Source organism: Hyposmocoma kahamanoa, unplaced genomic scaffold (assembly GCF_003589595.1).
Source record: "Hyposmocoma kahamanoa isolate Upper Pololo Valley unplaced genomic scaffold, ASM358959v1 169, whole genome shotgun sequence".
Classification (NCBI taxonomy): Eukaryota; Metazoa; Arthropoda; class Insecta; order Lepidoptera; family Cosmopterigidae; genus Hyposmocoma; species Hyposmocoma kahamanoa.
Window position 1 is genome coordinate 500,485 of NW_020653611.1, and position 19,758 is coordinate 520,242.

The following is a 19,758-nucleotide window of genomic DNA, read 5'->3' on the forward strand; positions in this document are numbered from 1 at the left end:
TCATTGTAAATATACATTTTTTTCCCCATTTATCATTTACAATATTTATTTCAAATATCATTGATAGAAAATAACCTGAAAGAGCTAAAGCGCAATGAAGCTTTAGTACAACGTTTTTGTTTCACGATAGTTTTAAACATCGAGAATGGTGTATTTGAATATTAACAGGAGTGTTAAAATAGAAGAGTGAAGGTTGTTTCGTGAAAACGACTGTTAAAAACGGACTTATTTTTGAATAAACAGCTGATCCGTCCGACCAGGACGTGTTTGTTACACACCTTTACAATCTGTATTTGTTGACGAATCAAAGAGGTTTGGAAGACCTAAGAAATTTTATATGAGGTTACTTTTAAGAATCCAAAATATTTTATTTGTTTTGTTACGTAGCTTGTAAGAAGGAGCAGTTAAATGAGAGTGCTGTGATACGAGATGCTTTGAAGGTTATAGAGCGGATGAAAGGATTGCACTATTGAAATTATTAAATAGACTATGGATTCGTTTGGTTCCGACGATAAGCATCTATAGTTCGCGTAGTAATGATCATGACATGCACAACATTAATATATACGCACAACGCGTTTGCCCATTCGATTTAACATGTGTAATATATATGTGTTTTAATTTCATCTCCTTGAGAAATTCCAAACTTAAAAAATTGTGCGATTGTGCCAAATTTAAAATTTCAGTATTAACTGTTTTTTTTTTCATTAATTTGGATAAATTTTAAATTTAGCGTAAAACTTTAGGTAACGAATGAAACAGCTTCATCACCTCCAGGGGCCTCCCGAAACGAGGTGTTTAAACTGTTGTCTTATTTATTATTGTACTGAAAATTTAAAATAGAGATTATTCGAATTATGCGATTGTTTCATTTTGAACTCTAGTTGTGCTTTAAGAAACTCAACGCTAGTGGAAGAGTTGCGAATAATTTTTACAGTCGTCTGTTGCCATCAGAAGAGTCAATCCATCAGAAAAATCTATCGAATGAAAAGACATTTTTAAAAAAAAATTACTTCATATAGAAAAAGAATTGAAAATTGGAAATATTTTTTTTATGTATTTAAAATCGCGTATATTTGTCTTTCAAGGTCTCATGATCGCGGCCGACTGAAGTGATGTTATGTCTAATCTGAAAGCAAGTAGAGGTGGGTGATAAATAACGTCACGATGAAAAAATCACGATGATCCGCCGTCAAACAGTATCACTGTGACTCGTTCCGAAGGAACGACGTTCCAAAGTCACATAGGTGTTCCTCCGTTCCAATAGCTATCCCCGTCACTCACATCACGACATACGTATTTGATACAATGCGCGATCTCCGTTCTGTGGTGACTGAGCGCGCCACTCGTTGTAGTTCTCTTCAAATCGGGCCATTTCGGCGATGGGAGTGAATGAAATAGGATGTCTTTCTTTGCTCACTCACAAGGGTCGTAGATGCTTATTACTACTAGAAAAGGCCGATGAAAAAAATCTGCAGCAGTTATTATAAACCTATTTATGAACAAAGTAAAATACTTTTGTATATTTGTTTTATTATAGAAAGAGTTGGTATTTTATATTTATGTATAATCTACTTTGTGTATTCTACTAGAAGTATTATTACATTACACTTTATTGCTATTTTTAACAATTCCAAGATTCGCATTAAATAAGTAACAAACAAAATTACATTAAATACAAAATCAACTTTTTGAATAAAATTGAAACTTATTACGAAGGGAGTAAAAACTTAAATTATCCTATAAAAAAACGGCTATAAGTATTAGAAAGAAGCCGCTGGCTAAAACCGTATATCGTGATGTAAGTTATAGGCGTGACAAGGTCACGGAAGTAACAGTCGTGACAAAATTACGATGATTTATCACTGTGATTTTTTTGGAACCGGAACGACAGTCACGGCGATAGAAATGTAACGCTATTCCCCATGTGTAAAAGCAAGCCTTAACGAAAATTATTAATGTTACCTTATTTTTAATTTGCCAAAGAATATATTCCATTTTACTCTATACAAGTTCACTAAAAAAAAATTTAAAGAATAAAAATAATTATGACCATGTCGAAGACATGAAGTGACCTTGTCAGGGTGAGACTATCAACACCACTTTATTGTTTATTTATTTATTTATTTGTTTATTTGCAAACTTTACAGCTTTTTAATTTTCGTTTACAATCATAATAATATACGTATATAGCCAATAACAAAGTTTGTCATATTACATTTTAATTATAGCGTTACTTTATCTATCGTTAATCTATAGCCTAATCGAAAAACAAACATGTTGAAAATTTACATTAAGTTCTTAAATTAATGGTAATCTACATATTATTAAATTATTACATACAAATATAACATTATTATTATATAAATTATAAAGGTGTAAGTGTAAGTATGTTTTAGTGTTGTGTGTGTTTGTGTGTGTGTGTGTGTGTGTGTCTGTGCTCTGTTTGTTTGATAATTATTGCCTTCTAAACTGGGGGTGATCCTTCAATATGTTTAGAAATTGAGTGCGGTTTAAATGGAAGATGTCCACGTCTCTAAATCTATCCTCATAAGTGCGCACTATTCTTTGCAAAACAGAGTGTTTTGCGTAATTCGAACGGGCTAAGGTCGTACACAAGGAGTGCATATGCCTCGTGCGTTTTGGACAGGCACACAGACCAATGCAAGCCGTTAATTCAGGACAATCCAATACGGAGTTAACCACGTCATATAGAAACTTCATGTCAGACAACAGACGTCTAACTTCGAGAGAATCTAGCTGATAGAAGTTAAGTCTGTCGAAGTAACCATCTTCCCTTTTGAGGCGGTAGTGCAATCTACGTGTGAAACAACGCTGCACGGACTCTAACTGGGCTATATGAGTCACATAAGACGGAGACCATATAGGGGCTGCGTACTCCATCACGCTCCTGACATAAGCAAAATACAGCTTTTTTAAAGATTCAATTCTTCGAAAAGATTTAGCACTTCTATGAAGAAATCCTAGCATTCTGTAAGATTTCTGAGCAATGAAGTCGAAATGCGATGTATACAAAAGCTTATAATCTAGTATTACACCCAGATCGCGGACGAGTTCGACTCTAGGAATACAGGTATCATTGAGATGGTATTTGTGAGACAGAAAAATACGCTTCCGGGTGAACGTGATAACTTGGCATTTTTTGACATTCAGATCAAGACGATTCAGTCTACAATAGTCCGTTAATCTGTCGAGGTCCGCCTGAAGCCTTTCGCAATCAGCTGCACAACCAATTGGCATAAAGATTTTATTGTCGTCGGCATACATTAAAACATTTGAATACTTAAAACATGTCTCAATGTCGTACAAGTATATGTTGAAAAGTAAAGGACCTAAATGAGACCCCTGCGGTACGCCCGATGGGACGGATTCCATATTCGATTTGAAAGCGCCAATCCTAACAGCCTGCGATCGATTCCGTATATAAGACTCAAGCCACCTCAGCAAATCCCCGTGCACACCGATATTATTTAGTTTAGATATTAAAATGTCATGATCGATGCGATCAAAACATTTTGAATAGTCGGTGTACACAGTGTCGACCTGGCCACCTCTGTCCATGTGCTGAGTAATAAAATTTGTGAAAACAGCAAGATTAGATACAGTCGATCTTCTGCGCATGAAACCGTGTTGAGAAATTGGAATATAGACTGCGGCCACCGGATATAATTGGTCATGAACGATTGACTCGAAAACCTTACCAAAAACTGACAATATCGACACGGGTCTATAATTCTCGACGTTCTGTCTTGAGCCGCTTTTATGAATCGGAGTGATGTAAGCCTCCTTCCATATGGTGGGGTAAACTCCCTCGCTCATTGACCGCCGAAAAATTGATGTCAGAGGAGTTGCAAGCTCCTTCGCGCACTGTTTCGCAAAAAATGAAGGAATACCATCACTCCCAGCACCCTTGTTACGATCCAGTTTACGTAAATATTTGAAAACTAAATCTTGTGTAATTTGAATAGAGTTGATTGTATTAATTAAATTAGATGGAGCCATAGCGAGGGAAGGACGATGAGTAGTGTTAGAGCCTCTATAAACGGAAAAAAAATATTCTAAAAAGGCATTACATATATCAGAGCCTCCACATGTCACGCGATCACCATGGGTCACATGAACGGGAATGCCCTTGTCCCTACGCAATGACCTAGTATATGACCAAAAGTGCTTTGGGTTGGTAGTAATTGCCGTTTCACAGCCATCGATATAACGTATCCAACACTCCTGTTGAACTGTCTTCTGACGTTGCCTGAGCAAGGAGAAAGCATCATAGTCCAGTTTGTTTCCGTATTTCTTCCATGCCTTATGGTACTTGGATTTTTCTTTAATAATATTAATTAGAGGCTTAGAAAACCATATCGGATAACCACAACCGTCGCTTAAGAAGCTAGGTACCTCCTCCTTAATAACTCTCCGCAGCTCTGTTAAAAAGGATAAGACAGTATCATCTATTCCATCGCTATTGAGTTTGTTGGCCCAATCTACGGTAGCCAACCGACTCCGTATAACGTCATAATTAGCCCTCTTAAATTTATAAACTCTTATTTTTGGGTCCCTTAACGTTTTATATAAAATTATATTTGGCATTTCCAAGTCGATAGCTGGATGATGAGGCATGTCCTCACGAGTTAAGGGGTGAGTACAGCGGGACGTCGCTACCTCCAGAGTACCAAAAACAAGGTCGAGATAACGACTGTTGCCGTTTATTACGGTATTATACTGTTCTAAATTAAAACTGGAGAGGGTTTGCAACAAATCACGCTGGTACTCATTAGTTACATTGAGTGGAAAAAGAGGTGGCAGATTACTGGAGCCAACATGCCATTCTACATATGGAAAATTAAAATCCCCCATCAAAAGATAATCAGCATTACTGTTTTTATCCATAAATTCTCTCAAGAAATCAGTCAAGTTAGCCACTTGTGCGTCGTGAGAAGCACCGGAACCGGGGAGGTAAACGCAGATGATATGTAGGTCGCGCGCCGCTCGCATTACGTGAGCACGTATTATAATATGAACCATATCGTACGGGGCATCAATAGGCGCAGCGAGAGCACGCGCACCGAGTGTTCGACGAGTTAACAGCATGACGCCTCCGCCCACCGAACGCACCCCGCCACCCGCACCGCGCCGCGCTAAACCGCCGCGCACCGGCCGATCCCGTCTATGCACGTCATATCGGCAATCGCTTACCTCTGAATCCATGAAAGAGTCCAGCAGCCAAGTTTCACACAATGCCACTACATCATAATTATGAAGGAGAAGCCCCTGGGTGAAGTCTGCCAGTTTACCGCGAATGCTGCGCGCGTTTTGGAGATATAGTTTAAAAGTCATTATAAATTAGTAATACACGCAATATGTAATAAAAATTACGCGCGCAGCAGTCACGATATGAGGCAGCTTTTAATTGTAATAGTGTTGACAGAGCAGTATGTGTGTAGGTGTAACTGATGTGTGAGGTTTGTGAGTGTGTGAAAAGTATGTATGATTGTTGCAAATACAAATAGAATTTAAGAAGCATGTTTCGAAATACAAAAATACCTGCGGAAATCTCAAAACAATACATCACTTTTTTAAACTGTCCAATTGTTCTAATTTGAATATACGAATAGCGGGCGCCTTGTAGTGTTGACGTACATAAATTTTTGCATTTCGAGTCCAGACGTTCTGAAACCCCAACTCCTTACATTTGATCTTGGTAGCCTTTAGTAAAGCTTTGTTGGTAGAAGTTAGGTGTTCATTTATATAAATAGGCTTTCCATCTCCCGGTAGCCCTATATCTGTGGATACTAAGCCGCGCCTCTTCCGCACCGCGCTCAGGAGGCTATCTCGTAGGTAGATCGACTTGAATTTAACAATTACGGTCCTTGGCAATCCCTTGGTATTTACACGGGAAGGAAGTCGTGTAGCATAATCAATATCCTCTTCAGCCAACTTAACCCCGACCACAGACGCAATCTTACACATCATTGGTGCTAACGCCTCAGTTTTCTTTTCAGCAATCCCGAAAATTTCAAGATTATTAATTCGTGCCCGCTGTTCGACATCGTTCAGATTCAGCTGTACGGCATCGAGATCCGATAATTTTGATCTCAGGAGTTTATTATCGTTTTCAATGGTGGTCATTTTTGTTTGTAAGGCTGAAAATTCCTGTGATAAATTAGTAATGACTTCACTATTTGAGTTATGTTCCGTTTTTATGTTATTAAGTGTCAGAACCAACGATTCCATCCTCTTGTCAAATAGATCATGCTGTCGATTTATACGTTGCACCGATTCCTCAAAAACATTCAATTTATCTGAAAACTCATTCAGAATATCCTTTTTAATAGACTCTAATTTTGAGTCGAAATATTTTCTTAATTCCAACAATTGACCCGTGATATCGAATTGTGGGGTAGGTGAAGAGAGACCAGTGGTCTTCGCTTTGTTAGCGTGCTTCGTACCGCCGCGAGACATGTTAACATTACAAATGCCGTCCTTTGAATAGGTATTATTCTGGGTACCGATAGTACACGCGCGCACGGGGGTGGACGAATTGTCGCCCTTGGGAAGCGAACATACACATGAAGGGCACACCCACAGGTTCTTCTTTTCTTCGCCGAGACCCTCAAAATATTCTCTTGTCATATTTATGCAAAGTACGTCAAAAGTTTCTGTGCATTTGCTACATTTCAAATAGTACCGGTCCTTTATTTTGCCCTTACAGCCTGCGCAGATAGACGACATGTTTGTTTGATGAAATAATTGAAGATCTCAGAAAAAAATAAGGGAAAAAAAAAAAAAATGAAAATAATGTTGGAGTATGGGATTCGAACCACGGCTTCCTGCGCACAAGTACGGTGCACCTCCCGCCGCTCCAACGCCGCCTTGGATAACTTGTCGAAATTGAGCTACGCTTGTATCTAAGTAGCTTGTGACATCACTATGGGGTCATTGGCCGTCGGTCATTCACCTCCGTTCTTACAAACTGGTTTCCGCGACCCACCGCCGTTTTTAATAAATGTTCGAAACTGATTTTAATTGTTATTCAGTAATGCAATATAATCACGATAAACTGTTTGTGGACTTTTATTGGGAACACTTTCTAGTTTCAAATGGTGTAAAATAATTATGTAAAAATGGATATTAACTATTTTAAAACTATACAAATTGCGGAGCTATCGAGCTATAGATGCTTCTTGTAACGCGTGTGGAACTTATCTTATGAGCGAGTTGCGGGATAAGCGGAATTTCATTTCAACGATTTTAAAATTTATTATGGAGTTCAACTTTCGGTTAGTAAATAAAAAATTTAAAAGTTACAAACATTTTTAACCACCTTATTTTTCAGCGCATAATGACGCCCTCTTTATAATGTACTTCACATTTGTAGCACTCTGTATATTGAAGGCTGACTCCATCATCAAAAGAGAATATTAACTATACGAGAGAAAAAGAGATACTAAACCAGACAAGATAATGATTTGCGAACTTTGAACATATGTATACTATATTACAATACTCATAATCCAATACAATATTTTAATATTTCTATATCTAATAAAGAAAAAAATGTATAATGACAATAATTAAGCTGAAATAAAAATAATTATAACTTTTTAATACAAAAAAACCGACTTCAAAAGTTCGTGAATTTATTTGCCAAGTTTTATTGAAATCGGTTACCGGAAAGTACGAGAAACATGATTCAACCACTAAATTGCCACTCTTAGAGGTGGAATATTTCCTTCAAATTTAAATGTGACCAGTACTGACCCTTTCCAACAAAAAAGGATCATTAAAATCGGTCCACAAATGCCGTAAGTTATCGCGTAACGTACATGCAAAAAAAATACAGTCCAATGGAGAACCTCCTCCTTTTTCAAGTCGGTTAAAAAATTGGGAACTTTTAGTTATCGAAAAATCGAGTGATTATTCGGCAGCATCACTGACGTAATAAACTGACGCGATTTTAGCATAGGCGAGGTAAGAGATTGATTAAATCATTACCATTCAACATTATCATTTGTACTCAAAAGCTACTTACTTAATAATATGAAACCTCGTGAGACTGGCCAATTGGATGGACCCTGAAAATCTTGACAGGTTAGTTCCCAAGCTTCGACATGATATAGGTATGTACCTAGGCAACGGCTTATATGTTTGTACTGAAACGAGAGCTTATGTTACAACTCTGGAAAAACTCTGGAGAAACTCTGAGAAAACGCACAGTAGTACTCTCAATTCGTTTTGTTTCTCCGACCGCACACAACAGCACAGACAACTTCTGGTTCTCCGCTCCAAACTATAATTCAACAGCAGTGACATCTAGCGGTGTAATTAGTAACCACAACAATAGCTACGAAATTACTTTCTATACAAGTATATTTAATTACAACGTACAACTATAGTGTTTATACTATATCACTATATATTATCAGCATTTGATAATTGTCTAATATATAAATGACTGTAATTGAATATTATGGCTATTTAGTTAGTTGAATGCTATCAAAGTTCCGGAAGGGCAACTCGCGGCCCCTGGCGACATTTATTTGTTACAACCACGAAGTTAAAACCAGTAGTAGAACAATAACTAAATTATTAATACAAAGATCGTTCACTAAGAAAAATTCCCTTCGTTTCGGTTTTCCAGCAATCCGTGCTAGACGCACTCCCAGTCGACTCACGAACCACGAACGACAAGGCTTTGCGAACTTTTCGATATGCATATGAGCTTTGTGTTTGGTTTTTAACGACTTTTTGCCGTAGCGCCATCTGTGATAAATCTATTTCTTCACTCAGCCAGGTACCTTTATAGCTACCAACGGCTGACAAGAGATGTCGCTTTAATAATTGCCATAAATGTCATGTTTAAATAATTATAACAAAGTGTATTGGCTATTATTTAAGTAGGATGTGGTCTGATTTGGGAAGAACTTGTAACCCTTATATGCACTTAGGTAACGGCATATTTGCACCGAAGCAAAAGCATATATTTGTATCTAAGTATGGGCAGATTTCTACCGAAGCAAGCAGGTTTGTGCCGCAAAGGGATATTTCTTACCATTGTATTGTCTGCATCTGTCAAATCATAAACCCAACTAATCGTGGGAATGAAAAAAATAATAAAATACATATGCTTTATTTGCCTTAACATACAATGCAGTACGTACAGCTGTTTTAGACTAGTCAACATTCGTATATTATATAAACAATATTAAAGTAGCTCCAAACACGATAGAATACTAGATAGACGTTTCAAAATAGATTTAGTTTTATATCTAAATTACCTATAAGTAGTATTATTTACTATAAGTACTACTTTTACAGTTACCTTAAGTAACATTTTAAAGTTGTATAAAATTAAAATTTTACAAGATGGCATTACCAGACTTGTGCACAAAAATGCGGTTACGTAATGATTGGCGGGAAAGCACAAACGTAAGTTTCTTACACATCTACATTATGATTTTAATATGATACACAATATTGTAGTACACAATACTTATTCACATAGTTGACGTACAATAAATTTATAAAAGCAATCGTTTATAGTAAATTAAGTCAATTTACAGTGTAGACGGGGCGAAGAATAATTAAACGTAGGGATAACTCGAAAACCAAGTTGTTGCCGATTCTATGTTATCATATTTGCTTTTATGATAATTAAATGCGATATTGTATTATTAAATATCTAAAGTTAATATAACATTCCTGAGACTGGGACATCCTTAAAGCAGACATGGTTCCATAGCGTGTCTGAAGACCGGCTTGTTTAATCAATGTGTTCTGCCCACCATGACGTATGGTGCCGACACATGGACGCTCACGCAGGCGACTGTATACAGTTTGAGAGTTGCACAGAGGGCCGTGGAGCGTACCATGCTCGGCATCAGCCAGTTCCGAAAGTTGAAATATGCGCACGGATGAAAGTCCAGGATGCTGGAACTCGGATCATGAAATTCAAATGGAGTTGGGCGCGACACACAGCAAGGCTAGGCGATGACAGACGTCGACTGATTGTGGCCGAAATGAGGATGGGCAAAAGAAACGTCGGGCGCCCAGTTGCAAGGTGGATCGACGGTAACCTATCACAAACTCGATTTTTTTTTCCGAAATAACTTTTGCTCGAATTTTCATTACACCGAAAACCGAATTATAACGAAACCGTTGTTCCTTCAGGATATGTTGTGTGTTTATCGTAAAGACACGCGGTCGGACTGCTCCCCTTCCGGGTTCAGCTCAGTCCCACAAACCCCGGCTCTGCCCCCGCGGGGCCGGGGTATCTGTAAGCAGATTCCCCCGGATTACAAAAAAAAAGTTTCAAAAAAAACATTTTCCTCTGAAAATTACTTTCGAGGTTATGAAAATTCAAGCAAACGTTATTTCTGGAAAATGTCATTTCGGACTTCTGATAGGTAACCGTTTTGTAGACTCTGCTGCTCAACTTTAACAGTGAATACAGTACATACAAATTTGTACGCGTCAATGACATTTATCACCATCATCGACAGCCTGATTTCACCCACTGCTGGGTAGTCTGTGCTATCCACCACGGTCCTGTGCTAGTCGCATCCATTGACGCCCCGCAACGCGTGCTATGTCGTCGACCCAGGTTACCTATCAGTAGTAATAATTATTAAATAAACTATGGCTTCGTTTGGTTCCGACGTTAAGCATCTATAGTTCGCGTAGTAATAATTATGACATGCACTACATTAATATATACACACAACGCGCTTGCCCATTCGATTTAACATGTGTAATATATATGTTTTAATTTAATCTCCTTGAGAAATTCCAAAATTATGCAACCTGGGTCGACGACATAGCACGCGTTGCGGAGCGTCAATGGATGCGCAAGTGCACAGGACCGTAGTGGATAGCACAGACTATCCAGCACTGGGTGAAATCAGGCTATCGATGATGATGCTGCAAAACCCCTTAAATTATGAAACGGAAAACTTCATTAATATAAGCAAAAAGTAGAATGTTTAACGTCAAAATCATAGACAATGCGGCAACAGCGTTCATAAATGTTCAAGGTTTCCGAATTTTCCCGATGTGTAATGTTTATTCACCACATCTGTACACAGTTCACCTTAGGTCTGAACCCCACTTACAGACACGCTTCAGAATCTGACAAATGGGTTATGGACCTATAATTTACAAAAATATGCGAACACGAATACAATTTTAGAAAATATATATAATTGGAAATTTTAGTGCAGACAGTAACAATTGCTTAGTGCACCTTGAATACCACAGCCGAGGACAAAACATTATCTACTTAACTGGTAACCGTTTACAACTCAAAATTGATTATAAATAAAAAAGAAATTACGAGAAAAGACTAGAAAAATTACAAATAAATATTTCAGTAAACCAGATCAGGTACGTATTCACAAAACTGGTGCAAATTAAATACAACACTCAATTCATCATTACTGTTCTACATCACTCATTGTTTATAAAACCAACACCTGTTTTAAGCATTTAAGATTGGAGAGTGTAAATTTTGGCACGGACGCGATGTCTAGTCGAAATCTGCACAACACTCGAGATCGTTTACTGGGAATGCTTACGCTACAATTATCACGTGAGTCGTAAGTTTACACTTATTGACTTTGCACCTTATAACAAGCCGATAAGTCTGAAATTACTTTTGAAAATAGTTAAACGTTGCGAGTCAGCTTTTTTAAATCTAAATAGTTTGTTTCATTTGCCGAAACAAGTTTGTGCCAATTTTAAGAAGATCCCGCACGCATCTCCTACAACGAGCACCAACGAAACATGTCATATTTAGTTTAAATTACCGAGTCGATGAGCTGAGGCCCTTAACAATCTTAAATAACTAGACATAGGTTATGTATCGTCACTTGGGAGTGAAAACCTTGTATGTCCAAGAAGCACATTTTTTATAACATCAAGTGACGGGACGAACAAGTCGGGCGCCTGGTGTTAAGCTACAAGTCGACCCGTAACAGTTACAGTGCCACTCAGAGCTTTAAATCGCAAAGATCTGAAGGTCACTGCCACTGAGACTTAATGTAATTTCACCAGCAATTTACTGGATGTGCAAAACCAGAATGAGAATTCCGATGCGTTTTTCCAAAGAATCTATTTTTTTTGAGTGTCTAATACTTTATTTTTATTGAAAACTATGATGTTATTAATACCATGACATTCTTTTATTATTTGCGAAAATACTCCACTAGTTTGTTATAATTATTGACTGTACTTGAACCAGCGATTGTTGCCCCAACGTGGCTACCGTGTCTAGTATTAATTGGTGTTTGTTGTGGACAATATACAACAGTCGCTTAGCCACAATCTCACCTAGTATTAAACTTACATGGTACACGTACATAATCCAAGGCTGGTTTCAGAGCAGTGCGGATACATCTGCGGACCGTCCACGCGGAGCACCGGAGCAAAGTAACATAAGCGATAGAACATCGTTTTACGTAAGGAATACGCTCCGCGTGCATTCCGCACAAACCACCCGTGCGTTCATTGTAGACGACTGTCTTTCGTGAATATCCGCATTAAATTCAATACTCGATTCAGAACACTGCGGATTCTACGTATGCGGATGCCCGCAGGCTTACGCACAGCTGTGAAACCAGCCTTAAATAGCCCTGAATTGTACTTTTCGTGAAACACAGATGTAGTGTATTCCATTGCTGCGCCGAAGCATTACAAAAGAGGAATTAAAGCGCGCGTGCACTGCAGAATATTATCCTGCCAAATATTGAACTCGTGTCTTCACTCCCCAGCGACAGTACTTATTTACCATGCTCGAATAATTAAGCGGTGACGAACACATATTGAGATCATTGCAATCACATTGCTGAATAGATTATTACACTGGAAACGATAATTCAGTGCAATTTTCAGTTAAAAGTGTACAAGAAAAATGTAGTAAATAAAAATATTCTTAAATGACTCACAAGGTAAAGAGAAAGTATACAGTTGGATAAAATCCCTGTAGAGTAATACAAAGACAGTTCTATTGTCGTGCTTATCTTACCCTATGTTTCCCTATTGATAGCGCTTGAGCTCAGGAAATGCTTCTAGAAGGACGAGTTCCATTAAATCCTGAAACAAAGTGCTCAATTAACACTTGGAACGAACCACAATAAAAATTATAATTTAATAAAAAGCAATTATGAAAGTCTTAAATAATATTTCTGGTATAAACAATCCAGCTCGACAAATCAATAAATTAATTTCCTTTTTCTGGGACCAAACCTGGTACGCGTTTGTATAAAAAATGCATATTCATTCTAGCTTTGAATAACCCGACGGAAAACAGAAGGGATGTATTCTATTCCTTCGCCATACACATTAATAAAGTAAAGCGCATCATAGTATATCATGGATATAAGAATGTAGTATTTTTAGTCGATCGAAATAGGAACAGTGAAGGCGGAAGTAAATTGTGAAATTCCCACGAAGTGTATCCCACAGAAACTTTTCTGAGGTTAAAGATCGCAGTAAGTACTATAAATCTTTTGCGAAAGATTTATGCGGCGAGCGCATTGGCATTGATCTTTAATCGTAGGTGACACTTTTAGCGAGAAGACATGTTCGTAGCGTCGGGCCGCCTCCGTATTCGCGGAAATAAATTTAGAACCAACGAATCTATAAGATTCTGTGCGGTGTGGGATCTCGCCGGGCGTAGGTGTTCACTACCGGCATTCGTATCAGTTTATTTGAGTTTTATTTAGCCGTGAAATTTAGGGTTTAATAAGCCGAACAGTGAATTAGTGAGATGTGGTCAAATGTTGGGAAGGCATTAAGAAGTTAAAACTATCACTCGTATTTTAGAATTGAATCTCTTCAAAGATTGTTAGTGCAAATTAAATGGTGAATTTAAAATTAAAAAGACTTTTGAAGCAGCCGTTTCACAATGCCGATTTTATTTAGTGCTGTCGCGTACACAAGACGCATTCTGGCAAAGTACGCTTGCTGCGATGGAAACTTCACAGAGATAGTAGACGAGGTGTTATCAAAGATACCCAGTGAAAATCACAAGATGACTTATTCGCACGGACATTATCTACTACACTATATCGTCGACGACCAGCATTTCTACTTTTGCATAACTGACAAAGTAAGTGGATAATTCTAACATTCTGACTACGTTAATTTATTCATCAATGTCGAAAACATATTTATTTCGTAGGTAAGCAAGTTACATTTGAAATCTTCTCATACTAATTACTACTAATATTCGTAAGGCAGATTCCCGTGAGGACTATTGTAAACTTTTACCATGTACAATATTTATTTAACATAATGGTTTAATCTATCGCCTCTCAAACAGAGGCCGTGGGTTCGAATCCGGATTCGCGCCTCAAGTTTCTCGGAATTTATGTTCGAAATTTAATTTTAAATTTGCCACGAGCTTTTCGATGAACGAAAATATGGTGATGAAACCTGCACTGCGAAGGTTCACAACCCTCGGAAAATGTGTTAAGTCCCCAACCCGCATTCGGCCAACGTGGCGGACTATGGCCTAAACCCTCTCCTGATCTCAAATATCGCAGACCGAAACAACCTGAGAGAGCTAAACGGGTCACTACCATGAACTTTTGTCATCCAAGTACATGGAAGCTGTACGTTGTTAATGCAATTTACAAACTGGGCCCCAGAGCGCCCATTTTAAAAAGTTAAAAAGAAATTAACATTGTTACCACAGCGTCACATTACATTTATTATGTTATTACATTTATTATGTTAAAAGGAATAATAATTTTTTCATGAAATATGGTGATAAGCATAACATTAATACGAGGAACTAAAATAACCTGAATATTCCTGACAGTCGTCTCACAAAATCACTAATTTATTTAAGGTGGTAATGTATATACATGCTTCTATTATAAGATGACTGTGATATTCAAAAGATGACATTTTCGATGTAGAACTATTATGAAACAAAAACTTCATTCAAAATACTATAACCAATGGTTGCTACAAGGAGCGACATAGAGTTGTTAAAACCATCAAATATTAATTAATTAATGTTTCGAATTCAGAATTTCCGGAAATGGTTTCGTCATCGTAGGACAAAACTACTGACCTAGGAAGTCGAAGTTGGATTTTAAATAATTCGAATGGTGCCACGTAAAAAATTTAATAGATAACTGACATTTTACCCAAGCAGAGAATAAAAAAATAACGAGAATGGTCACTCTCTGCCCCTTTTTAGCTTTAGCTACCGAACCGCGCCCGGATATTGACGGAACGGCGACATTTGCTAGTAGAAATGAAGAAGAAAAATTAATTTAAAATTTTATATACGAGGGGAATTTTGGGACATTTTAGTTTGCATGAGAGCCGTTGTGATCGCGTTCTAACAATATTTTATTTAAATTAAAAATCACAGACACAGACGTTCATAAATTCGAACTACTAGCGGAAATGTCGTATTTTAAATGAAAAATGTTGGCACTAGATTATTTTAATACTTTTTATTTTTAAAAAACTGCTTAACGCTTAAACAAGACGAAAAAGTGTCATTTTTAACGGCCTAACTCATATACGGCTATTAATATTCATAAATAGAATAAAGAGAGCAGTTTCTTTCATCTGGAAATCTAGAATTCGAAAAAAGTTATTAATTAATATTTGGTGGTTTGGTGGTATCAATATTGTGGAACACCTTTTCCCACTATTGGTTACAATACAGTTTCAGAAAGAAACTAAATGACAAAGTCCATGATAGTGATATTTCAAAGTGAATACTATGAATGATAAATGTAAACAAATATCTATTTACATCGAGCAAAAGAGGAATTTGCCTTACGAATAAGTAATAATATAAAATCAATTTGACCAGTTCAAATTTATTTTTGATTTGGGATGACAACCGCCATTAACACAATTTTAACCTCAACATTCTTTTAGCACTTTTTAAAATACGATTTAATAAAAAAACATTTCAATAAATTTGTCTAACTTTCGCTGTCCCAATTTCTTCCTCCGATACAATGAAATGAACCTTACAAGAAACTGAATCGATTAGCAATAAAAAAATTCAATATTATTAATTTTTATGGACAGCTTTACAAAAAAAAATTACTATCTCAAATGTCTTTTTCTAAGGTTTCGGATTTTCCCCTACTGTCCCAGTTAAAAAAAAATCACACTGATATATAGGATGCAACAAGCCCTGCGAACCACTTTGTGAAAATGTGAACTTTGAAAATATTTTTTAAGTGACCAACAAAGTACCACTAAGTAATTAATTTGCTTACCTATGAAATAAAGATTCCCCCTCTACACTAAGCAATTACGGGTCGATACTATCTCAGTTCGAATTCCAATTTTTCCCGTACTAATACGGTTCATTTTGCTTGGGTCGAACGGCAAAGACACTGGCTATATTAAAGCCATTTGAAAAATGTATATCGTATCGTAAAAAAAATCATTGGTTTATGCAAAGTACCTATTGATTACAGCGGTTTTATTGTAAAATTTCGAGGCAAGTTTTTTTTTCTATCGTGAAAATTCTTAAGAATCGTGTTTTCACACAGTACACTAATCAGTATATGTCCTTAATTCTACTATATATTAAAATTAAATTTAATTAATACAGTGAATCGCGACATCTCTCGCCAGGACTGGTAGCTGTAAAGGTACTAACTGGGTGATAAATCTGTAATAGATTTCTCATAGATGGCGCCACGACTAAAAAGTCGTTGAAAGACCAAGTACAAAGACACGACGCAAACGCTTTGTATTAATAATTATAACAAACTAGTGGAGTAATTTCACAAAAAAATAATTGAATGTCAATTCAATAAAAATTTAATTATCTACTATATATTTTTTCCAAAATGATTGATTAAACACTTGCACTGTCATGCGGAATCAACCAAAGCCATGTGAGGTTGTACCGACCCTTAAATTCAACTGTATGTTTACGACAAGACAGTACCAAGTATAAGCCTAGTGAGCAATTGAAATCATATACAGGAAGTATCATGTGCAAAAATCGTTTTAACTGTCAGTACATTTGCACTGTTGTTGTCGCCACCTAAACAATAAACAAAATATTATTATACAATAGCTTGAAGTATCGCATCCTTCATAGTAAAAGGTCGAAATTGGAAAAGCAATATTATATATAATATATATTACTGTTATTTCATACGTTATGTTATTTAAATGTATATATTTTCAGTCAGCCATATCCATGAGAGCCGTAAAGAGCCCGAAACTTTGTTTCAAAAAATAGTATTGTTTATACTATGTCCTTCAACCATTTACTTAACTTTTGACAGCTCGTATTCTAATCAATTAGTGATGTCCTAATGCGTTTCCGATTCGATTTTTTATAACAATTTTAATTTTGTTTATGAAGTATTTTTAATCGTGAATGTGAGTGGCTTCTGATTGGGATCGTGATGTTGCGTTTGACAATTTGTGTACTCAAGAATTAGTAATTAATGATAATGAGCATTCAAATGAGGATTCCCGTTCATATGGAGAACAATCCGACGATTAATTATAATAAACAATAGAATAAACATTAACTTTCCAAAAATATACTTTTCAAATTCGGTCACTTTATTATTAAGGCGCGGTAAATTTTTCAACAAATTATAATTCTGTATTTGAGCACACAACAATGCATTCTTTTAAACAGACGTGTCAGCGTTCCAGAGCATTTCTGTTCCTAAACGAGGTGAAACGAAGATTTAGTCGAAATGAAAAAAGTTTCAATCAAGTGCTGGCTAAGGAAATGCACAGATACAGCGAGGACTACAGCACTATTACTATAAGGAAGGGAGAGCTGGACGAGCTTAACAGTATTGGGGTCGGATGTAGTGGTAAGTAATTACAGTTGGACCTGGACCTAAATAACGGAAATACAATAAATAATTCAACTTCTGAAAACACAAAGTACTTGGACGTCCTGGAGGCGTCGTTTCCTCTCGTCAAAGGTTTGTCAGGACTGCCCTCGTTGTCTTTCATCCAAAATAAAGTCGGTCTAATTTCGACTACCCGTCAGTCTAGTCTTTGTGGCCAGTCAATCCGCTGGTCATCCATGAAGGATGGCCGCGACATTCGAGTCCCCCTGGATGTCTTACAATTGTACATATAGACCGTACGTAGTACACGCTAAATCGAGTAACTGAAGTACAAAGTTTTACTTATTTTGAGAGCAAATTCGTAAAGGTAACACTGAATTATTATTATTCATTGTTAGTAGAGGTGGGCGTTTAAACGAAAAGCACTTTAAAAAGTTTGCTTTTTAAAATAAGCATATAAGCACGATTTTCAATTTAAGCGTAAGCGTTAACAACATGCTTATGTTTCATGTCCCGCCATTTATGTTTCCTAAACAAATTAATTCGTCAATATGAATAATAATTTTATAAATAAAAATAAAAGACGTGTTTTACAAATAAACTTACTTATCTTAAAACATTTAGTGATCTACTCATGCTTTTCGCTACCAACACAACGTTGTAAGCTTTTTTTAACATAAAAGTCTATGCACTTAAAAGTTTTTCTAAACGATTTTGTAAGCTTCATACTAAAAAGCGTTAAAAAAAGTATGCTTTTTTAAAAAAAGCACGTTTTATCGTTTAAAGAAATAAACAGCTTTTCCCATCTCTAATTGTTATTATTATTGAAGAAAAGTAGGCATTATCAGTATTATTATTTTTTACATAAGAAAATGGAAATAATAAAGTATTGTATGAACGGTCCTGTAAAATAGCATTATGTAAGAAATACATAAATTTATTTAATTTCATAACACGTCAAGCTTCAAATAAATAAATTGTCGTGTCTATGTAATAATAATAGTTAATAATAAACCCAATCCTTGGAGGAGATCTGTACCGGAGTACGACCAATGATGGTCTCGAGGTTGAATAACAATAGTTATTGGACAAGCATGACGGACCATGGCGTGCACCCTCTTAATATTAATTATCCATTAGTCAATAAATTTTATGGCTATTTAAGTATGTTTTCCCCGGTGTACATCAAAATGTACATAATAATAAAAATATCACATTTTTTAGCGGGCTTGAAATGTATTAAATATGCATTTAATACATTTTTAATGTACGTACATACGTAATGTATATTGGGCGTTTACCGCCATTCCCATGGTAATTTGCAGGGTCGTAGAAGGATAAACAACTTTACCTAATAGAAGTGTATTTATTTACAGAAAATATTCTCGGAGGAAAAATTCTGTTCGTAAATAACCCTCAAGAGATTACTTACAGCGTAAGTTTTATTTAATTAAATAATGCTGCTATGGCTAGTTAAAGTCCAAGTAGTGTAGTTTCCGATGGATATTATAAAAAGCGATTACTACGATTGATTATGACAATCAATTCGGATACATAGACTGATGTAGAGTAGGAATTTGTCGTACTCCTAATAATAAAGTGACTAAATCCGAAAAGTAAAATGTTTAGGAAATTAACAAAATAAATCACATTATGATTTTTAAACAAACCAACGTTTGTCTGTAAAGACGTGATCTGTAACAAGTCCGCGACGTTTGGTTTGTTTGAAAAAACCAATATTCGCGAATTAGACCCGAAGAAAAAGTTTCAGATCTAATATACAGCAAACGCGAAAATCAGGAAATCGATAACAAAATAATTAATATATAACGTACGAAATAAAAGTAATACGCAGTTTTTTAAAATGAAAAATCTATCATATTTGGCACCAGGCCAATGGCACACATGGGTGGTCTATGTA

At 36.3% G+C, this 19,758-nt stretch overlaps 3 protein-coding genes across 3 annotated transcripts in view; 1 reads left to right on the forward strand and 2 right to left on the reverse strand.

Moving 5' to 3' along the window:
• Positions 1 to 5,589: 5,589 nt before the first annotated feature.
• LOC113225642 lies at positions 5,590 to 6,654 on the reverse strand. Its single transcript, XM_026458009.1, has one exon. The coding sequence runs from the start codon at positions 6,652 to 6,654 to the stop codon at positions 5,590 to 5,592; it is 1,065 nt and encodes a 354-aa protein (XP_026313794.1).
• Positions 6,655 to 10,921: 4,267 nt separating this feature from the next.
• LOC113225676 (sorting nexin-25) overlaps positions 10,922 to 19,758 on the reverse strand; it is a 36,429-nt gene continuing 27,592 nt past the window's right edge. Inside the window, exon 16 of the mRNA XM_026458057.1 lies at positions 10,922 to 13,110. Within this exon, the coding sequence (XP_026313842.1) occupies positions 13,054 to 13,110 (57 nt within the window). The 3' untranslated portion in view covers positions 10,922 to 13,053. The remainder of the gene's footprint in view (positions 13,111 to 19,758) is intronic.
• On the forward strand, positions 13,917 to 17,980 carry LOC113225675 (vesicle-associated membrane protein 7-like). Its single transcript, XM_026458056.1, has 2 exons — positions 13,917 to 14,128; positions 17,672 to 17,980. Exons 1-2 carry the CDS (start codon positions 13,925 to 13,927, stop codon positions 17,861 to 17,863), a joined length of 396 nt encoding a protein of 131 aa, XP_026313841.1. The 5' UTR covers positions 13,917 to 13,924; the 3' UTR covers positions 17,864 to 17,980.